At 55.5% G+C, this 15626-nt stretch overlaps 1 protein-coding gene across 1 annotated transcript in view; it reads right to left on the bottom strand.

Moving 5' to 3' along the window:
- Positions 1 to 475: 475 nt before the first annotated feature.
- Positions 476 to 15626, bottom strand: part of SLC7A1 (solute carrier family 7 member 1) — a 64755-nt gene continuing 49604 nt past the window's right edge. Inside the window, exons 4-13 of the mRNA XM_082859299.1 lie at positions 13423 to 13581; positions 11615 to 11789; positions 9924 to 10045; positions 9196 to 9418; positions 8330 to 8469; positions 5505 to 5607; positions 3581 to 3798; positions 3188 to 3354; positions 2378 to 2486; positions 476 to 1116 (exon numbers count right to left, since the gene is read on the bottom strand). Coding sequence (XP_082715425.1) covers positions 1013 to 1116; positions 2378 to 2486; positions 3188 to 3354; positions 3581 to 3798; positions 5505 to 5607; positions 8330 to 8469; positions 9196 to 9418; positions 9924 to 10045; positions 11615 to 11789; positions 13423 to 13581 — 1520 coding nt within the window. The 3' untranslated portion in view covers positions 476 to 1012. The remainder of the gene's footprint in view (positions 1117 to 2377; positions 2487 to 3187; positions 3355 to 3580; positions 3799 to 5504; positions 5608 to 8329; positions 8470 to 9195; positions 9419 to 9923; positions 10046 to 11614; positions 11790 to 13422; positions 13582 to 15626) is intronic.

Genomic DNA, 15626 nt, shown 5'->3' on the forward strand with positions numbered 1-15626 from the left:
GATCACTCGGCCGTGTGCCGCGCCACTGTTAAGCGCCTGCTGAGTTCAGTGGAGTGACCGATTCACAGCGGCAGACAGGAGGACTCCACGTGAGGATAAGACACGAGAGGGGCCAGAAGCAGCTGGAGGGCCACGCCGTCACTCAGGATGAGCGGACGCCGGCCTCGGAGACCTTGAGACCCAAGAAGCCGACCTCCGAGCGGCAGAGGAGGACTCAGGGCGGAGCCAGGACCACAGAAAGCGCTGTTCTCCGCTCAGCTCAGCTCGAGGCGGGTCCTACAGAAACAGTGTCACATTCCAGTTACTCAGGACTCGGCCGGCGCTGAGAGGCGCCAGAGCAGCAGGAACCGGCCCGGGGCCTGGACGGCTGGTGGCCGCAGGAGGTCCGGGTGGAGTGGCCACCGCCCTGGCCCCGCGCAGAGCCCGGTCCCGTGGCCCGAGTGTGCAGTGTGCGAGGGGGGCCGGAGCCCCTGCCTGGAAGGGGGGGTGTCACAGTCCTCATGGCCCCTCCGGAGGCAGTTCAGCAGAAGCAGGAAAAGGAGACCGTCTAGTTTTCCTTCCTAAGTAAACTCTGTCCTCAGGCTGGGGGCGGCACAGCTGGGCACAGACCGTGTCGCGGTGCTCGGCTGGCATCTGAGGCGGCTGTTCGGGGCTGGGCGGGGAGGCGGAGACTGGAGTGTCCAGCACAGTCCCTGGAAGGGAGGCCGGACCGCTCAGGTGATGAGAGGAGGTGACCTCCATTCTGCCCAAGGCCGCAGCAGCAGGGGCGCCCGGCCGGCGAGGAGAAGGGCTGCTGTCTTGCTCAGAGAGAGGCTCAGAGGCAGGTGGGCAGCCTTGGCCCCGTGGCCCCAGCTGGGAGCTGCCAGGTGACGGGCCCAGCAAGCCGGCCTGAGCAGGACACGCAGGCCGTGGGCCGCCCCGTCGCGGCACTGTGCTCTCTGGCTGCGGGCGGGTCCCGTGCATGCGCAGGGTGAGCGAGGTGCTGCCGGGGCCTTGGGGGCAGGGCTGTGCGTCACTTGCAATGGTCCAAGTGACCGTCAGGAGTCCTTGCTGGGTCGGCGGCCAGGGACGCCTCCTCGCTGTGCCAGAGACCATAGCCAAAGTAGATGAAGAAGCCTGCGGGCCGAGGGCAGAGACCGGGTGTGAGTGGGCACCGTCGGGTCCCGGGAAGCAGTCCCCGCAGCAGCCTCTGCAGGCGGCCCTGCCGGGAGGCCTCCGCAGCTGGCGGCCCCAGGCAGGGCCCCCGTGGAGGAGGGCGCGACTCATCGTGCAGGGTCGCCTCTACGCTCAGCAAAGGCGCGTCCTTCTGGGCAGCCTCAGGCCGGGGGAGCGGCTGGGCTCGGGGCCCCGGGGGCGGGGTGGGCACTGGTTCCACAGCCTCATCTGCTGCCCACCTGGCGGGGTGCCCCGCGGCCGCTGGTGGGGGGCCAGGACAGACCCTGCAGGAGTCACGCTGTCCCCGCCACGGTGGACGTCCCAGGGCGCTAGGGCTCCCCAGGCTCTTCGCGCCGTCTGTACAGCCCTCGTTCTCCCTACCTGAGTGACTTAGACATTCAGGTAGCCTGGGACTGCGTGCAACCCGTGAATTTAGTCATTCCAGTGAGTGTCAGGGGCCACAGAGGTCCGCGCTCCTTAACTGTCCCCCCACCCCGGGGCCACCTTTGTGCCCGTGACACAGGAGAGCAGGCCTTGAAGGACGGACCCAGCCACCAAAAGCCCTGGGACCCAGGAGCATGTCGGGGATGCTCGGAAGCGGGCGTCCCCCACCTCTGCCGCCTCCACTCCCGCAGTCACTGGGGCTGGGGGGTTTGGCCGCAACACGGCCTGGAGGTCACTGCTCTCGTCAGTGGCCCCGACCGGTCAAGGCCAGTCTCCTGGGCCTCGGCCCCCGGCCTCCGACACTACACAAGGAACCCGGGTCCATCTCTGCAGCGCCTGCTGTCAGAGGCCCAGAGAGGGGCCACGGTTGGTGCTAAATGGGGCCAGCACCCAAAGGGTGACCCCCCTGCTTCCCACAGGCCCAGCCAGTCCCCACGGCCCAGTGTTTGGGATGGACAGCAGACTCACGGGCTCGTTCTGAGAATGTCAAGCTCTGGCCCGAGATCATTAGTTCAGACAAAGGCTTTAAAGTTATCTAAAAGGGAAGGGAGGACCCGCAGCCTACCAGGAGCTCCTCACTGCCAGAGAGGAAACCGCTGACTACGCGTGTTTACGCTGTGTTTTGAAATCTGAAACGGGGGCGGCTGGAGGGCACAAGCCATCCAGCCAGTAGCAGGGAGGACGAATGAGCAGCTCAGCATAGGCTGGCGGGGCTGGGGGCCTCCAAGAGTTGCCGGGACGTCACGTGCTGGTCACCTCGAAACCACAAGTCACGTACCTATCAGCATCCACACTGCAAACCGGACCCACGTGCCTCGGTCCAGCTGCATCATGAGATAGACGTTCACGAAGATGCTCAGGACCGGAAGCACCGGCAAGAAGGGCACCTGCGGAGACAGGAGGCGGGGCGTCAGGTCTGACGCGATGGAGAGGGCGGGACAGACGGCGTCTGCTCGACTCATTTAGCGAAACTACCCAAGAAAGGAGCGCACCCGAGGCTGATACGGACGGCCAGGTCTACGTGGCGAGGGGCTGAGTGCCAGTCCCCAGTCCCGTACCCACACCCCGTCTCCCAGCGCACACCCCGTACCCCCAGCACCCCCCAAATACACCCCCGCAGGCAAATCCTAGTAGGTGGGAGTTTGTCCTACGCTACTAATCGCCAAAGTGAGCTGTCGTCTGACTTCCCCTCTCACGCTTCCCCTGAAGGGGCCGGAAGAGGAGCTTCTGCTTTATTTCTAAGGCTGAACTACCTTATTTTGTGTAGAATCTAAAAATGCAGAAGCCCTGGTCATCCCCAAGGCTTGGTGATGACATGCGATCCACCAGGGCCAACGTTTATTTATGAGAAGCCCAGAGAACACAGGGCGCTACCCCACCTGAGAGCCAGGGCCCAGCCTCTCTCAGCAGGCGCCGTCTGTGCCCGGGAGCCCCAGGCTCACATCCCTCGAGGCCGGCCAGCGAGCACCTCCCTCCGCCCACCCAGGCCTCGCAGAGCCCAGGCAGGCAGGGCGGCCTCCCGGCAGGAGCGCCAGGCTCACAGCCTCCCGGGGGGTTCCCTCCAGCCCGGTCAGGCCGAGCTGCTCACCTTGAACGAGAGCTTGGTCTTGCTCTCGGGCTGCCGCCAGATGATGGCTGTGACCACGCAGCAGAGGAAGGCGGAGCCCACGAGCACGAAGACTGCCCACAGCTCCCCATTTGCCAGGGCCCCGTTGCCAAGCACAGCCACCATGCAGAAGGTGATGACCAGCAGGGCTAAGAGGGAGAGAGGGAAACGCACTGCAGTCATTTCCCAAGTTCCCACACACACATATCCTCAGCTCTCCCCAGAACCCGTGGAGAGCGAGGCTCCACTTCTGCAGGCACCCACCCCAGTTAGGACAGGATAACTGATGTCACGGTCCAGGGCAAGTGCGGCTCCTGCCCACCCCCGTGGATAAGCAAGACCCCAAACGCCGCACAGGGGAGGGCAGGCTCTTACCTATGAGGCTGGTTGAGATGTTCACAATTAGCCCAGAGAATTTGGAAGGCTCTGTATTTTGCGGTGAGAGTACGGTTTTCAGAGAAAATTTTTCTGCTTCTGGTAAAAAGCCCATCTGGGAATCGCTGGTGCTCACCAACTCGTTCTGGTAGACTGGGTCGAGCTCGTCACTAGTCCTGGCCATCTGGTATACCATGTTAGGCTGCTCCGGTTGGTACCTGTGAAGCAGCAGTTTGCTTGACCGTCGTAATGTGCTTTAATTAACAAGCAAAAGGACACACACTAACTCAAGTTCTTAGTAAGCCTTCAGAGGTAAGCTGCCCAGGACACAGGGCATAAAATGGGAAGAGGGTGATCAGAATGGTACATTTTCCTGCAAACAGAAAGAGAGGAGGAGACCCAGGCCTCACCTTCTGCTCCTACCTCTCTGGGCAACACCCTCCTTGGTGTCTCTGTTATGAGGCAACTTGACCTCCACCATGACCCAGCCCAGAGGAAGGTCCCAAGAGTGTCTCTTGCTCTGAAAAGTAGCACTGGCCCTTGGATGCTTAAGATGTTAGGCCACTTCCAACAAAACTATGGCTGCAAGGGGGCTAACAGCACAGACACAAATAGAAAGCAATTACGTCAGGACCCTGTCTGGTGCAGAGAGCCAGAGAACTATGTCTGCAGCCTGATGAATTCGAGGAACTCTGTTTGCAAGACTTAACTGGATCAATTTATTTTAAAACTCCAAGTGCCTTGGAATAAATAACTCTCTAGAGCTGGGTGAAGGACCAGGATTTTCAAGACACGAGCCACCTGCAAGTGAGACACTCATTTTAAATGAGGCTCCGTATCTTCCCAGCCAAGATGATCAAAGGTCGGATCCTTCCCACCCGCTTTGCAAAACGGAGTGCTCTACGAATTATTCTGCATATAATCTAAGAGCGAATATAAAGATATTTAACCGCTTTTTTCACTGACTCACTCATACAATACCATTCGGTCTGTTAAGACAGTGGGGTGGACCTCAGAGAGATTTTAGCACTGAGCTCTTGGGAAGGAAGAAGGGGTGGGAAACTAGCAAGCTAGCTCTAGCTGACTCTCCAGAGCCAGGTAATTAGCTGTAGAGCACGTTAGGGATGGAATCAGTGTCCTGGCAAGTGTAAAGCCCTGAGAAAGGGGGGGGGGGGCGCTCCCCAGGTGACCACACTGAGCACCTGCACGAGTGTCTGTTCTCATCATGTACCCTTACCTGGGGTCGTTCCTGGGAGTGAGAAAGCAGAGCCCTGTCTCCCAGATCAAAGGGAAACTGGGGCAGGGGTGTGCTTGAAAGGAGGGGCACCGAGGCAGCGGAGGACCCCAGCACGCCAAGCCTCGGCCCAGAACTGCTTTATTAGGGCCCTCCACGGGGCTGGCCCGGTCCAGACAGGACTCCAAGCCAGAACCGGGAGAGTCTTCCTGAACACTGTCGGCTACTCCTGTAACGGCACTCACTCCTCTGGGGCCGGTGCACTGCTGTCACGGGAGCACCACACTGACCCACGTTTCACAGGTCTTGGATTCTCCCAATTCCCACCAGGGCCTGACCCCAGTCCTCTCTGTCCCAGAACCTGGACCAAATTGAAATCGTTACCCTAAGCCTTCAAAAATTCTGATCCAAGGATCCAGGCCCAACAGTCGGGTTGATAACCTGTCTCTACCCTCCCAACATCTAGCCAGGAAAATCAGGGCCCATGAGAGAGACAGGTGGGGCCACCCCGGACTCTTCAGGGATATTCTCTGTAACCAGGCTTTCAACCACCAGATGCCACCCTCTCCCAGGCGGGCCCCAAAGGAGCTGTCCGCAGCCTAAAGTTTACACTGTATAGACCATTGACACAAACTACTAAAAAGAAGGCTGGCAGGGTGCCTGTCCTGGAACCCAGAAAGCCGTACCTACCGTAAGACCAACACACAGGCAGCCACCAGAGAGTAGGCCAGGAGGGTGCCAATGGACATGAGGTCCACCAGGTCCTTCAGGTCGAAGAGGAAGGCCATCACCCCTGGGGAGGAGACGAACGTCAGGACCGAGCACGGCCCTCCACAGCCGGCCAGAACCACACCCACCTGCAGCCCAGGCTGTGTGAGGCGTGCCGCTTCTGCTTTCCCCCTGGCTCTCCCCGGCCCTTTCCATGGAAAAACACCGTGACTTTGCTTGAAGGGGAGAGAAGCTCAGGATTAACCATATACGCAGCTCTCAACAGACAGTAATAGTAATTAACATTTATGTGGAGAGTACTTTTATCAACATGATCCTTTCTGACCCTCATGGCAATTTTGCCAGCCATCCCTACACTAAAAATGGAGAAAGTGAAGTTCAGACATGTTGACAGACTTACCTAAGGTCACACAGCTATTAAGTGGAAGAGTCAGGCTCTAAGCTAGCTTCTTATGGCTCTGAGTCCAATGTGTCTTCCCCTACACCATGCAGACGTATAGACAGACATGTATATCTATCCATCACCCCATCCACCACCCATCCACCACCCATCCATCCATCACCTACCCATCATCTACCCACCCATCATCCATCCATCAACTACCCACCCATCATCCACCCCTCCATCATCCAGCCATACACCATCCACCCATGATCCATCCACCCATCCACCCATCATCCACCCACCCATCCATCCATCCATCCTCCATCCACCCACCCACCCATCCACCACCCATCCACCACCCATCCATCCGTCATCCACCCATCATCCATCCTTCCATCCGTCATCCACCCATTCATCCCTCATCCCTCATCCAGTGGCACTCGTGAGCATGCCAGTCACTAGGTGCTAGGTATGTGCCACTGAACTAGGCAGACCAGACAGCCGCTGGCCTCCCCAAGCATTCACCGGAGACTCGCATCAGCAGGCAACAGTGGTGAGGCAGCGGCTGGGGGCAAGTCCACTGCCCTCAACAGAGGATTCTAACCCAGAAGATGGGCGTGGAAAGCAGTGTTATTCCCAGACGATACAGTCCCTTCACCATGACCCCACTTCAAGCAAAACAAAACAGGCATGCTTCTTTGAAAATCTTCTGTAGATCTTTATGAGAATATGCATGGCTATTTATGTGGGTATATGTGTCGAGTTTCCCATTTAAAAAATAACTTGGCTGGATCTACTCTGGGATATTTTCAAATCACATGCAATCAACACAAGTTGAAACATAAACACTAAGCCGTAACTCTTCCACAAATATTTCTCAAGCCCACACAGACCACTGCAAGTAAAACAAATTCAAACTGAGGCTAAAAAACAGAATTAAAGAGCAGTGAGGCCCCTCTGGATAATTAGAAGAGGAGCCCCCTGTGTGAGCTACAAACGCCTACGCTCCCACTCAGAGGAACTCGAGCCAAACTTCTTCCACGTGAGGTGATTCTAGAAAACTAAGTACTTACTTACCACCCCCGCCAAACGAAAAGAAAAAGCAAACCCTTGGTTTGGCGATGTGAGTCACTTTAAACATTATAGTTTGATGTCCCTTAATCAGCACAGGAAGGAAATTAAGGCCAGTCTTCAATACAATCAAATTACAAGTAAATACTGAAAAAACACTATTTCCAATTCCTTAATCCCTTAAACATACTGGTCACATTTCGACACATGGTGCCCCTTAATCTGCCCACGGCAATCACCCTCAAGAATGCAGACTCACATAACGAACGTGTAAAATAAGAAAAACTGGCTTTCCTTCATTATGTAATGTTAATCCAAAAAACTATACGCACACGTTGCTAAGGGCGTAAACGCTACTGACAACAATTCACTCTGTAAGATGGTCATGCGCCTCACTCGAGGCTATTTGACAAGTTCCTGTGATGCAACTGTCACTGGTATCCTGTGTCATCATTTACCAAGAAGACCCACTGCTCTACTCATGGGCTGGAAGGAACCAGCCATTTTGGCCCCAAAACAAACCAGGAACCAAGAGGCAAGCTCTGCACTCACCGGGCGAGAGCACCCTCACTTTACCTCTCTGAGCCTCCGCTTCTCATCTGTGTGCACCTGCCTCCTGGGCTATGAAACGCAATTCAAGGAGGAAACATAAAAAAAAAGCACAGTCTCCTCGCGGTGCTGCCATGGCTTTCCTGGCACACACAGAGCTCCAAGGGTTCTCTAGCCCCCGGCTCTCATCTCTCGGAACTGTCCTCTTGGCGGGGGACCCGATAGGCGGTCAGATCAGCCTTCTCTGGACCTGCCACTGTTTACAAACTCAGGGCGAATGGCTTCACCAGCCACACCCTCAATGTCCGCTGGGGAATAGGTGACACGCTTTATAAAGCATCGATCATAAGGGATTCTCACTTCCCAGAGAATTCACAAGCTAAGACGCACGGATGGTGAATTTCCAGTACCAACAAAATGTCACCCGGTTTGTACCGTGTAAAATGTCATCCCACCAAGGTCTGCTCGGGGACATTCAGAAAAGGGGAAAGACGCCGGGCTTTGAAGGGACAGCGTGTATTCTAAGCTCTGTCCAATGAAACGATAACAATTTAAAAATTCAAATTGTTTGAGAATTCCATCACATGCTCTGTAAAACTGGCTTCTGCCTTTTGTCAAAAAGGCACTTAGTTACCCTGAAGTAAACCAGGTACAAGAGTAAAAACCCAAAGTTAAAAAAGACCAGTTATAGCGTCTCTCAGACCAGCACAATTCAAGATATTTCCCTAGGGAATAATGACTCCACTGTTAAAACACTGGCACGTGAAATTCCAGTTCTTACCAGCAATGGCACCTGAGGTTAACGTGGCGATTATTGGTGTTTTGGTCCTATCGTTGATCTGGGCCAAAAATTTAAACAGCAGCCCATCTTCAGCCATGGCATAGATAACTCGAGGCATGGGAAACATGGACCCTAAAAGGCTAGATGGGAAGAAAAGCAAAATGCATCCGTAAGATATCTCATGGGAATAAAGGCACCGTAACGCGCCATGCGTGTTTACCACCGAGGAGAGGCAGCTAGCTGTCTCCAAACTGTGAAGCCCGCACCTAAAAGACAGGGACTCAACACACCAACCCCCGGAAAAGCACTCACTGCAAAGGCTAACAGGAACGGGAGATGTGTGACGTAAACTAGCGTGGCAGCTAGACACAGTTTTATGGAAGAGAAATTTTGTATTTATTCCCGTGATTATTTCTAGCTGAATCAAGCAGAAAATAAAAGCATCGCTGCGTTCCTGAGGATTTCTCTGTGGTCAATCTGTTTTTAGCAAATACTTCCTGTGTGTCCAGGCCAGCAGAAAACATCAGAGCAAAGTGTTTCTCATTAAAAGGCACGTGCTCCCCTTTTCAAGGTAGCCTCTGCTTTATGGCCAAACTAAGGGCCAAAAGACAGCGTTCACAGAGGCGGCCCGGTCCAGTGGCCACAGATGGGGACAGAGAACCAGGACCTTGCTGAGTAGACAGTGCTAAAATGTGGGCTTCAGGTTCTTCGAGATGAAATGTCAGTAACACAAACAGCCCTTGGGGTGACCGACAGCAGCACGAGGGGAGAAGCCACACGATCAGGGCTGGGGTTTGGCTCTATTTCAAGGGACAAGAGGAATATTCACAGCAGACCCGCCTTCCCGGGAGTTTCCGCTTCCTCACCTGGTGGAAAGGGCACAGAGGGAGCCGATGGCCACTGCGTACTTGGCGCCCTCCCAGCCCACGTGCTTGAAGGCGTCTGGCAGGGGGCTGTCCTTGTCCAGGCAGAAGTAGGGCATCATGAGCGTGAGGGCGGCCGACACCCCGAAGTAGGCGACGAAGCAGATGAGAAGGGACGCGACGATGCCCACGGGGATGGCCTTCTGGGGGTTCTTGACCTCCTCCCCTGCAAGGAGCAAGGGGTCAGCGGGGGGCTCGGGACCACCCCATGGCGCGCGGCCCTGTGGGGACCAGGGCCTTCCCCCGGCACCACAGACCACGACACCCACAAGCCCAGGGACAGTGTTCTCGGCCTTCACACTGATGGTCGGCAAGGAAGACTCGCCGCCTTCAGCAGAGAACACGCGGGAGGCCCGGGAGCCCGGCCTGTTCGGTCACCAGGACGATGGTGTTTTTAGCGGCCCTATGTCTCCCGGAGGGTGCACAGGTCTGCAATCAGCCGCAGCTAATGCCATCCTCCCGGCCCGCAGGGGACTGGTGGTCTCGTTCAGGGTGCCGCTTCCCGTCAGGCCTGCCACTCGGGGAGTGATGAAGCGGAAGATTAGCAGGAAGGTGCGCACGCACACGGTACCCAGGAGGGAGAGAGCGGCAACGGGCACGCACGCGCGCCCGGGAAGGGAAGCAGCGACCTGGCCAGGTGGGCCCGGGTGGGCCGAGGGGGGCGGGCGTACCTGTGGTGGCGATGCAGTCGAAGCCCACGAACGCGTAGAAGCAGGTGGCTGCCCCCGACAGGACACCGGAGAACCCGAAGGGCATGAACCCCCCGACACCAGGTTTCCCCTCCTCCGTGTCACTGGAAGAGAGAGCCACGGTCAAGAGGCCAGCGCCCGCTCCGTGGTCCCCAACAAGAGCCGTCCCAGCTGCCCCCCTGCGGCCGGGCCCCCCCCACGGTGAACGGTCCTGGGACAGCGGTCACAGCCGCCACACTCCTGGGCGACGGGCCTCCCTGCTTTTCACGGCCAGGGCTGCAAGGGGCCACCAAGCCCTTTCCAGACGCCCCGGCTGAACACTGATTTGTGTGGGGCAGGGACCGCAAGGCAGGGTGCCCGTCAGGAAGGGGAGGAACCGGCGACCGCAGCCTCTCCCCCGGGACCCCCAGAGCATGGCTCAGCTGCCCGCCAGGCGCGGCGGTCCCCGCCCGCCCAGGACCAAAATGCGAAGTGTTGCACGTTTACCAGCAGCTCATGTCTGAAAACAAGCATTTCCAGAGATGCCGCGTTTAGAAAGGGTGAACTGTTTCGGTGGAGAAAAGCCGCCCCTGCCTCCCGTGCGCCAGGTGAACGGCGCGGGTGCCCGTGCGGGTGGGGCGGGTCTTCCGGATCTGAGCGCACTGTCCTCACGCTCTGTCCCCTCGTGGGAGAGCTGGGCCATGCCTGTGCCCACAGCCCAGATGCAACCAGGCGCACGAAGACGACGTCCTCAAGGCTGACGGGACAGCCGGGCGGATGATCTGGTCCCTGAAAGCCAGCGTGTGGTCTCGCTGGCCAGCCGCCACCCCCCCCCGACTGTTGATTCCAGGACCTGAGACATCATTTTAAAGCCACTGTACTGGTAGGAAGGTCTCTTCATCAGAGCCGTTTAACCTTTAGCCACAATTAAAACAAAATGAAAACTCCCCACTCTCCATCCTAGGACCCTAAAATTTACCCAAAAATCTGACAAGAGATCAGAAAGGCCCGTTTCCACGTTTGGCTTTTGTTTCCTGGATAAGATGAGCCTGTCGGTAAGGGTGCACCCAGAGGCCTGGGGAGCTGGCCAGGCACCTGCCTCCAGCCCTGGGTGTCCTGAGCCCCAGATACGGAAGGGAGGTGGGGCCACGGTCTCTCGGGGCTGACGCAACACAAGCTGAGTGAGAGTGAAAGAGATTACCGTAATCACATTCTGATACTTCAGTAACTCTGAAAACCTCTGAAAAAAGCCTGTGAGGAAAGTTCCACGTATTACTTCTTTGTTCTGGGGCGTCAAATAGGAAGGCATTTCCAGATAAAGTGGCTCCCGCCACGGTGCTGCGAGAAAATCTTTTCTGAAAGCAAATTCAGAGCTTGATCATGAGGGAAATATGAGGGGAAAGGGATTCCTGAGTGAGTCTGACCATGAGCCCCAACCACGCACAGTCCTGGAATCAGAACGAGGATGCTGTTTCCCCGACACCTTCCTTAGTCACGCACAAGGAAAGAAAACTTAACCCAAACTTCAAACAAATCAAACACCCTCAGCTACTTGACTGCCAAAAAAACAATTAAATAATAACAGAACGTTCTAGTTCAAATCACACTAAAAAAAAAAAAGACTCGTATTGTCATAGCCGACGGCATCACCAACCTCATGACTGTCACGCACCCAGACACAGAGCGACACTCACTTGTTCAGGCAGAGGCGGCCAGATGTGTTCTGGAAATCCTCCTCCGTGAGCTGCCAGTTTTTAATGGATCCTTTCACGAATCCCGACACCATGATGAAGCCCAGCACCAGAACGTTGACACACGTGAAGACCTTGTTGACCATGGCCGACTCCTTCACGCCCAGGGTCAGGAGTCCTGCAAAAGCGCGTCAACAGAAACTCTCTCAGTGTGAACCTCACACCAGGCACGTCCTTCTGGGATGGGGACGGGGACGGGGACGAGAGGGTGACTTAGGAAGAATCCAAGCAGCGTCAGACCTCCGAGGAGGAAATGGGGCTGAATTCATTCTCATTCTAGAGGCAGGGATCAAAATAACCAAGGTCTGCGGGGGTGCTGAACAAAGCCATCAAGGCTGGCCTTCCAGATCCCCTCTGGACTCGAGACGCCGGGCCAGGGGCACCAGCAGAGGCAGCGACGTGCCAGCCAACGGCCCCCGGGAGCAAGGCCCTCCCTCTTCCCGAACCTCCATCCCCCAGAGCCACCCTCGGGGGCAGGATTTCATTTCCTCCAAGAGACACTTTGCTCGGATTCTCGGGAGGGTGAGAGTTTCCCAGAAGAGGAGTCATGCGCTCACTGCTAGGGGGCGCTAGCAGTGACAGCCACCTGGGCTGTGGGACCCCTGCCGCGTACGGGTCCTCCTGGGACTCAGCGCACGGAGAACAACGTATAAGCTAGACTAGTGCCAGCTTGTAAACTCCGGATAAAGACGACACCAAATGATAAAAGCCCACGGGAGCCACATGACACCACTGCCGCAGGGCACGCTTCTGTAGTGAACGCTCGGCTGGGCAAGAAGAGAGGCAGGGAAGGTGCCTGGTGACACGTGACCACTGACCTGATTGGAAACTACTGCCCTGCCGTGTAGGTCTCTCATACGTTTTAAAACAAAAGACGCTCTACGTAATAGACTGAATTCTGAAAAACAGGCATTAGGACAGAATTGAGCAATTCATCACAGGGAACACGTCTCCGCCGTGTTTGTTCTTCAGCGTCCCTCCCTCTCGTGTTTATGAAAATCTCACTCGTGCAGACTTAATTTCTGATACATGTTCCTGCCAGCTGGACCAGAAATACTGCTGAGACTGGCCTGTGCGGAATGATTTCAATTATGTGGTGTGTAAAATACGGCACGTTGTTTTTAAAACCCATCCAAGATTTTCTAACCTCAAAGGAGAATTTATCTGCATTTCAGCTTAATGTTTATGTAAACAAAACTCCCATCCTAGTGGCTGACTCGGATAAGTGTCACTAAGAAGCTGCCGTCAGCTGTGTCCAAGCCATGTCTGCGATTTTAAAATTCCGTACCGGCAACTTCGTGGTGAAGCTTATTTACTTAAAGGGTGTTTTGCCGGCCGTTGGGTGTAAACCACCCGAGCCTTCGCCAACACTGAGGCCCTCATTCCTCCACATCGCCCTGGCTGACAAACGCCAACTTTCCTTTTCCAAGTCGTCATCCGCTGACTGCAAAGAATTTGTATTTCTGTATCAAAAAGCCTGCAGCATTAACAAAATCTTATTCCACAGTTACGCAAACACCTGAGATTCTCTTTTAATTAAATGACACGTAACTCGACTGATTCAAGAGGTCAATCCTACGTGAATCTCTAAGAAGTCATTTTGACAAAAAAGATGTCTGTATCAATTACAAAAAGGAGAAGAAAATGGGGGGATGGGAGAAAGAGAAAAGGAAGAAAGCAACTTAATGGGAGCCTGTCCTACACCTTGGACCCCTCGCTCCAACCCAGTGCCTTCCGGTGTGTGGCTTTACCTGTTAAGATGAGAATTATGATCACGGCAAATATGTCCGGGTTTTCGGCCAGCACCCCGGGCGCGTTCAGGGCCATGTGCGTCCGCGAGAACTCCCCGATGGGTTTGCCAATCAGCTCGTCAAACGTTGCGCTCCAGGCTCTGGCTACGCTCGAAGTACCTGCCACGAAACACACCGTCAGACAAAACTGAAGGGAAACAGTTAACGGAGCACCTGTCACCAAGCTCGGCACCGGCGGCACTCACGTAGGGATCGCAGCCGGCGCACGGGGGTCCAGCGGCAGCCGCCGGACCCCGGGATGTGCTGACTCGAAAGTGAGGGTCAGTTAGTGTTTGCAGAGACGTGAGAAGTGGAGCCTGGCAAGAAACCCGTTTTCCATCACAATCAATACGACGTGTATAGCATGCGTTTCGAACGTACATGTAACTCGATTACAATAAAAGTCTAACCAACTAATGTTACCCTGAGCACAGAGAGGCACTCTGACAGTACTGAGTTCTACTTATTTGATCTCATCCGACAAGAACTCCTGAGGGCGAACCGTTCAGGTGACTTCACGACCCACTCCTGGGCTGCAGTGAGCAGGGGCCACGCTCCTCAGGAAGCGCCTCCCCTAAGACCCCAGCAGCAGAGCCGACAGGCCTGCCGCCCGCTGCGGGGGACTGAGGGCGGCGGCTCAGGGCTGGCTCCACGCCAGCAGCGAAGTCCCCGCTCACCCCTGCCTCTGCTGCTCCGGGCCCGGGCGGGCACCACTGACGCGGGCCGTAGCCCCAGGGGTCTGCCCGATGTGCTGGGTGCGGCGTCCAGCATCCCAAAGGCCAAGAGCAGCTGACTGCTCTCTCTCTGTCTCTTAATCTGAATAACGGCACTGCTTTTCCAGCAATGCTTCCCGGGAAATGTCGCTAAAGTTCCAATATCCACAAAAAGTTTCTTTATCTTCAAAGGGGGCCCTGCTGGTGACCGTGGTCTGGATCTTCCACAGAACTTGGCCAGAGTGACCTGCAGGACTCCATTTCACGGTCTGGTCTCACGCTAAGTGTTCTTCCAACAACTCAAAAAGGAAACCACATTTCTTCATCCCGAGTAGCCAGCCTATGATGAGTTCTGTCCTTCGAGGCCACAACCCAGTGAAGAAACAGGTCACTACCTCTCCTGCCCCGGAGGCCAGCTCGCTGCCAACAGGGCTGCCCAGCTTTTCCTGCCAGCCTACCCCTCCCCACCCTTGAATCGTGGCTTTTAAAAGAAACACATTTGATAGAAAAGCTGCCCTTGCTCAGGAGGTGAGGCCGAGAGCCGCCTGCAGTAGCACGGGGGTGCGTCTCACACGACACCACCACTCCGGCCAAGACCCCGTCGCCACCTGCTGGTCCAGAAGCTGCAGGTGCTTCACGTTCACCATTCTGTTTTATTCGCAGGTAAATCCTCTGGAAACATAACGGCCCCTTTAAAATAGCTGCATTCCCACCGAGAGGCTGCAGCTTGTAAGGACGTGTATGGTTGCAAGTTTTGGTGCTGCACTGAGAAAAACGTGATTAGGAATTTTATTTTCCAACCCAGAAGAGTAAGCTCTCGGCAGGTGCTGGAAAGAAAGGGAGGGTGTCGCCCAGGGAGCCTGGTGGAGCCCAGGCAGAGGCCCAGCACCACACAAGGCTTCCCAGAGGGCGGGCATGGGAGCCAGCGGGGCCCACGGGGTTCAACTCATCCCACGCCCCGGTTTTCTGATATTACTTCAAAGAGCTAAAGCAGAACTGGAACAGTTAGTGGCCATTTGTATTATTTGTTTGCGAACCGGCCACTCGTATCCTTCAGTTATTCTGACATTCAGGCGTTTGTTTCTTTTAAGTGGATGTATTCAGCTTCGGCTGTAATCAAAATACAAATAACATAAAGAGAATAACACTGAAACCTATCGAACAGAAAAGACTATGTTTTTGGTGTTTTCGTTTGTTGGTTGGTTGTTTCTAACGCTGACGCCAAGTCCAGAGTCAGCAAGGACGTGAGGAAAAGGGGCCCTTGGCCGTCAGGAGGATCGCAGGCAACACGGGCCTTGAAGATACGCATGCCTGCTGACCCAGACATTCTGCTTCTTAGACCATTTTAAAGGAAAAAGCACAGCTTTTTCTTTTTTATGCCAAAGTCATTAAGTAATTTACTATTTATAACAACAACACAGCTGGAAACAATCTAAATACCCCACAAAGGCA

The sequence above is a fragment of the Leucopleurus acutus genome (assembly GCF_964270905.1).
Source record: "Leucopleurus acutus genome assembly, chromosome: 18".
Lineage (NCBI taxonomy): Eukaryota > Metazoa > Chordata > Mammalia > Artiodactyla > Delphinidae > Leucopleurus > Leucopleurus acutus.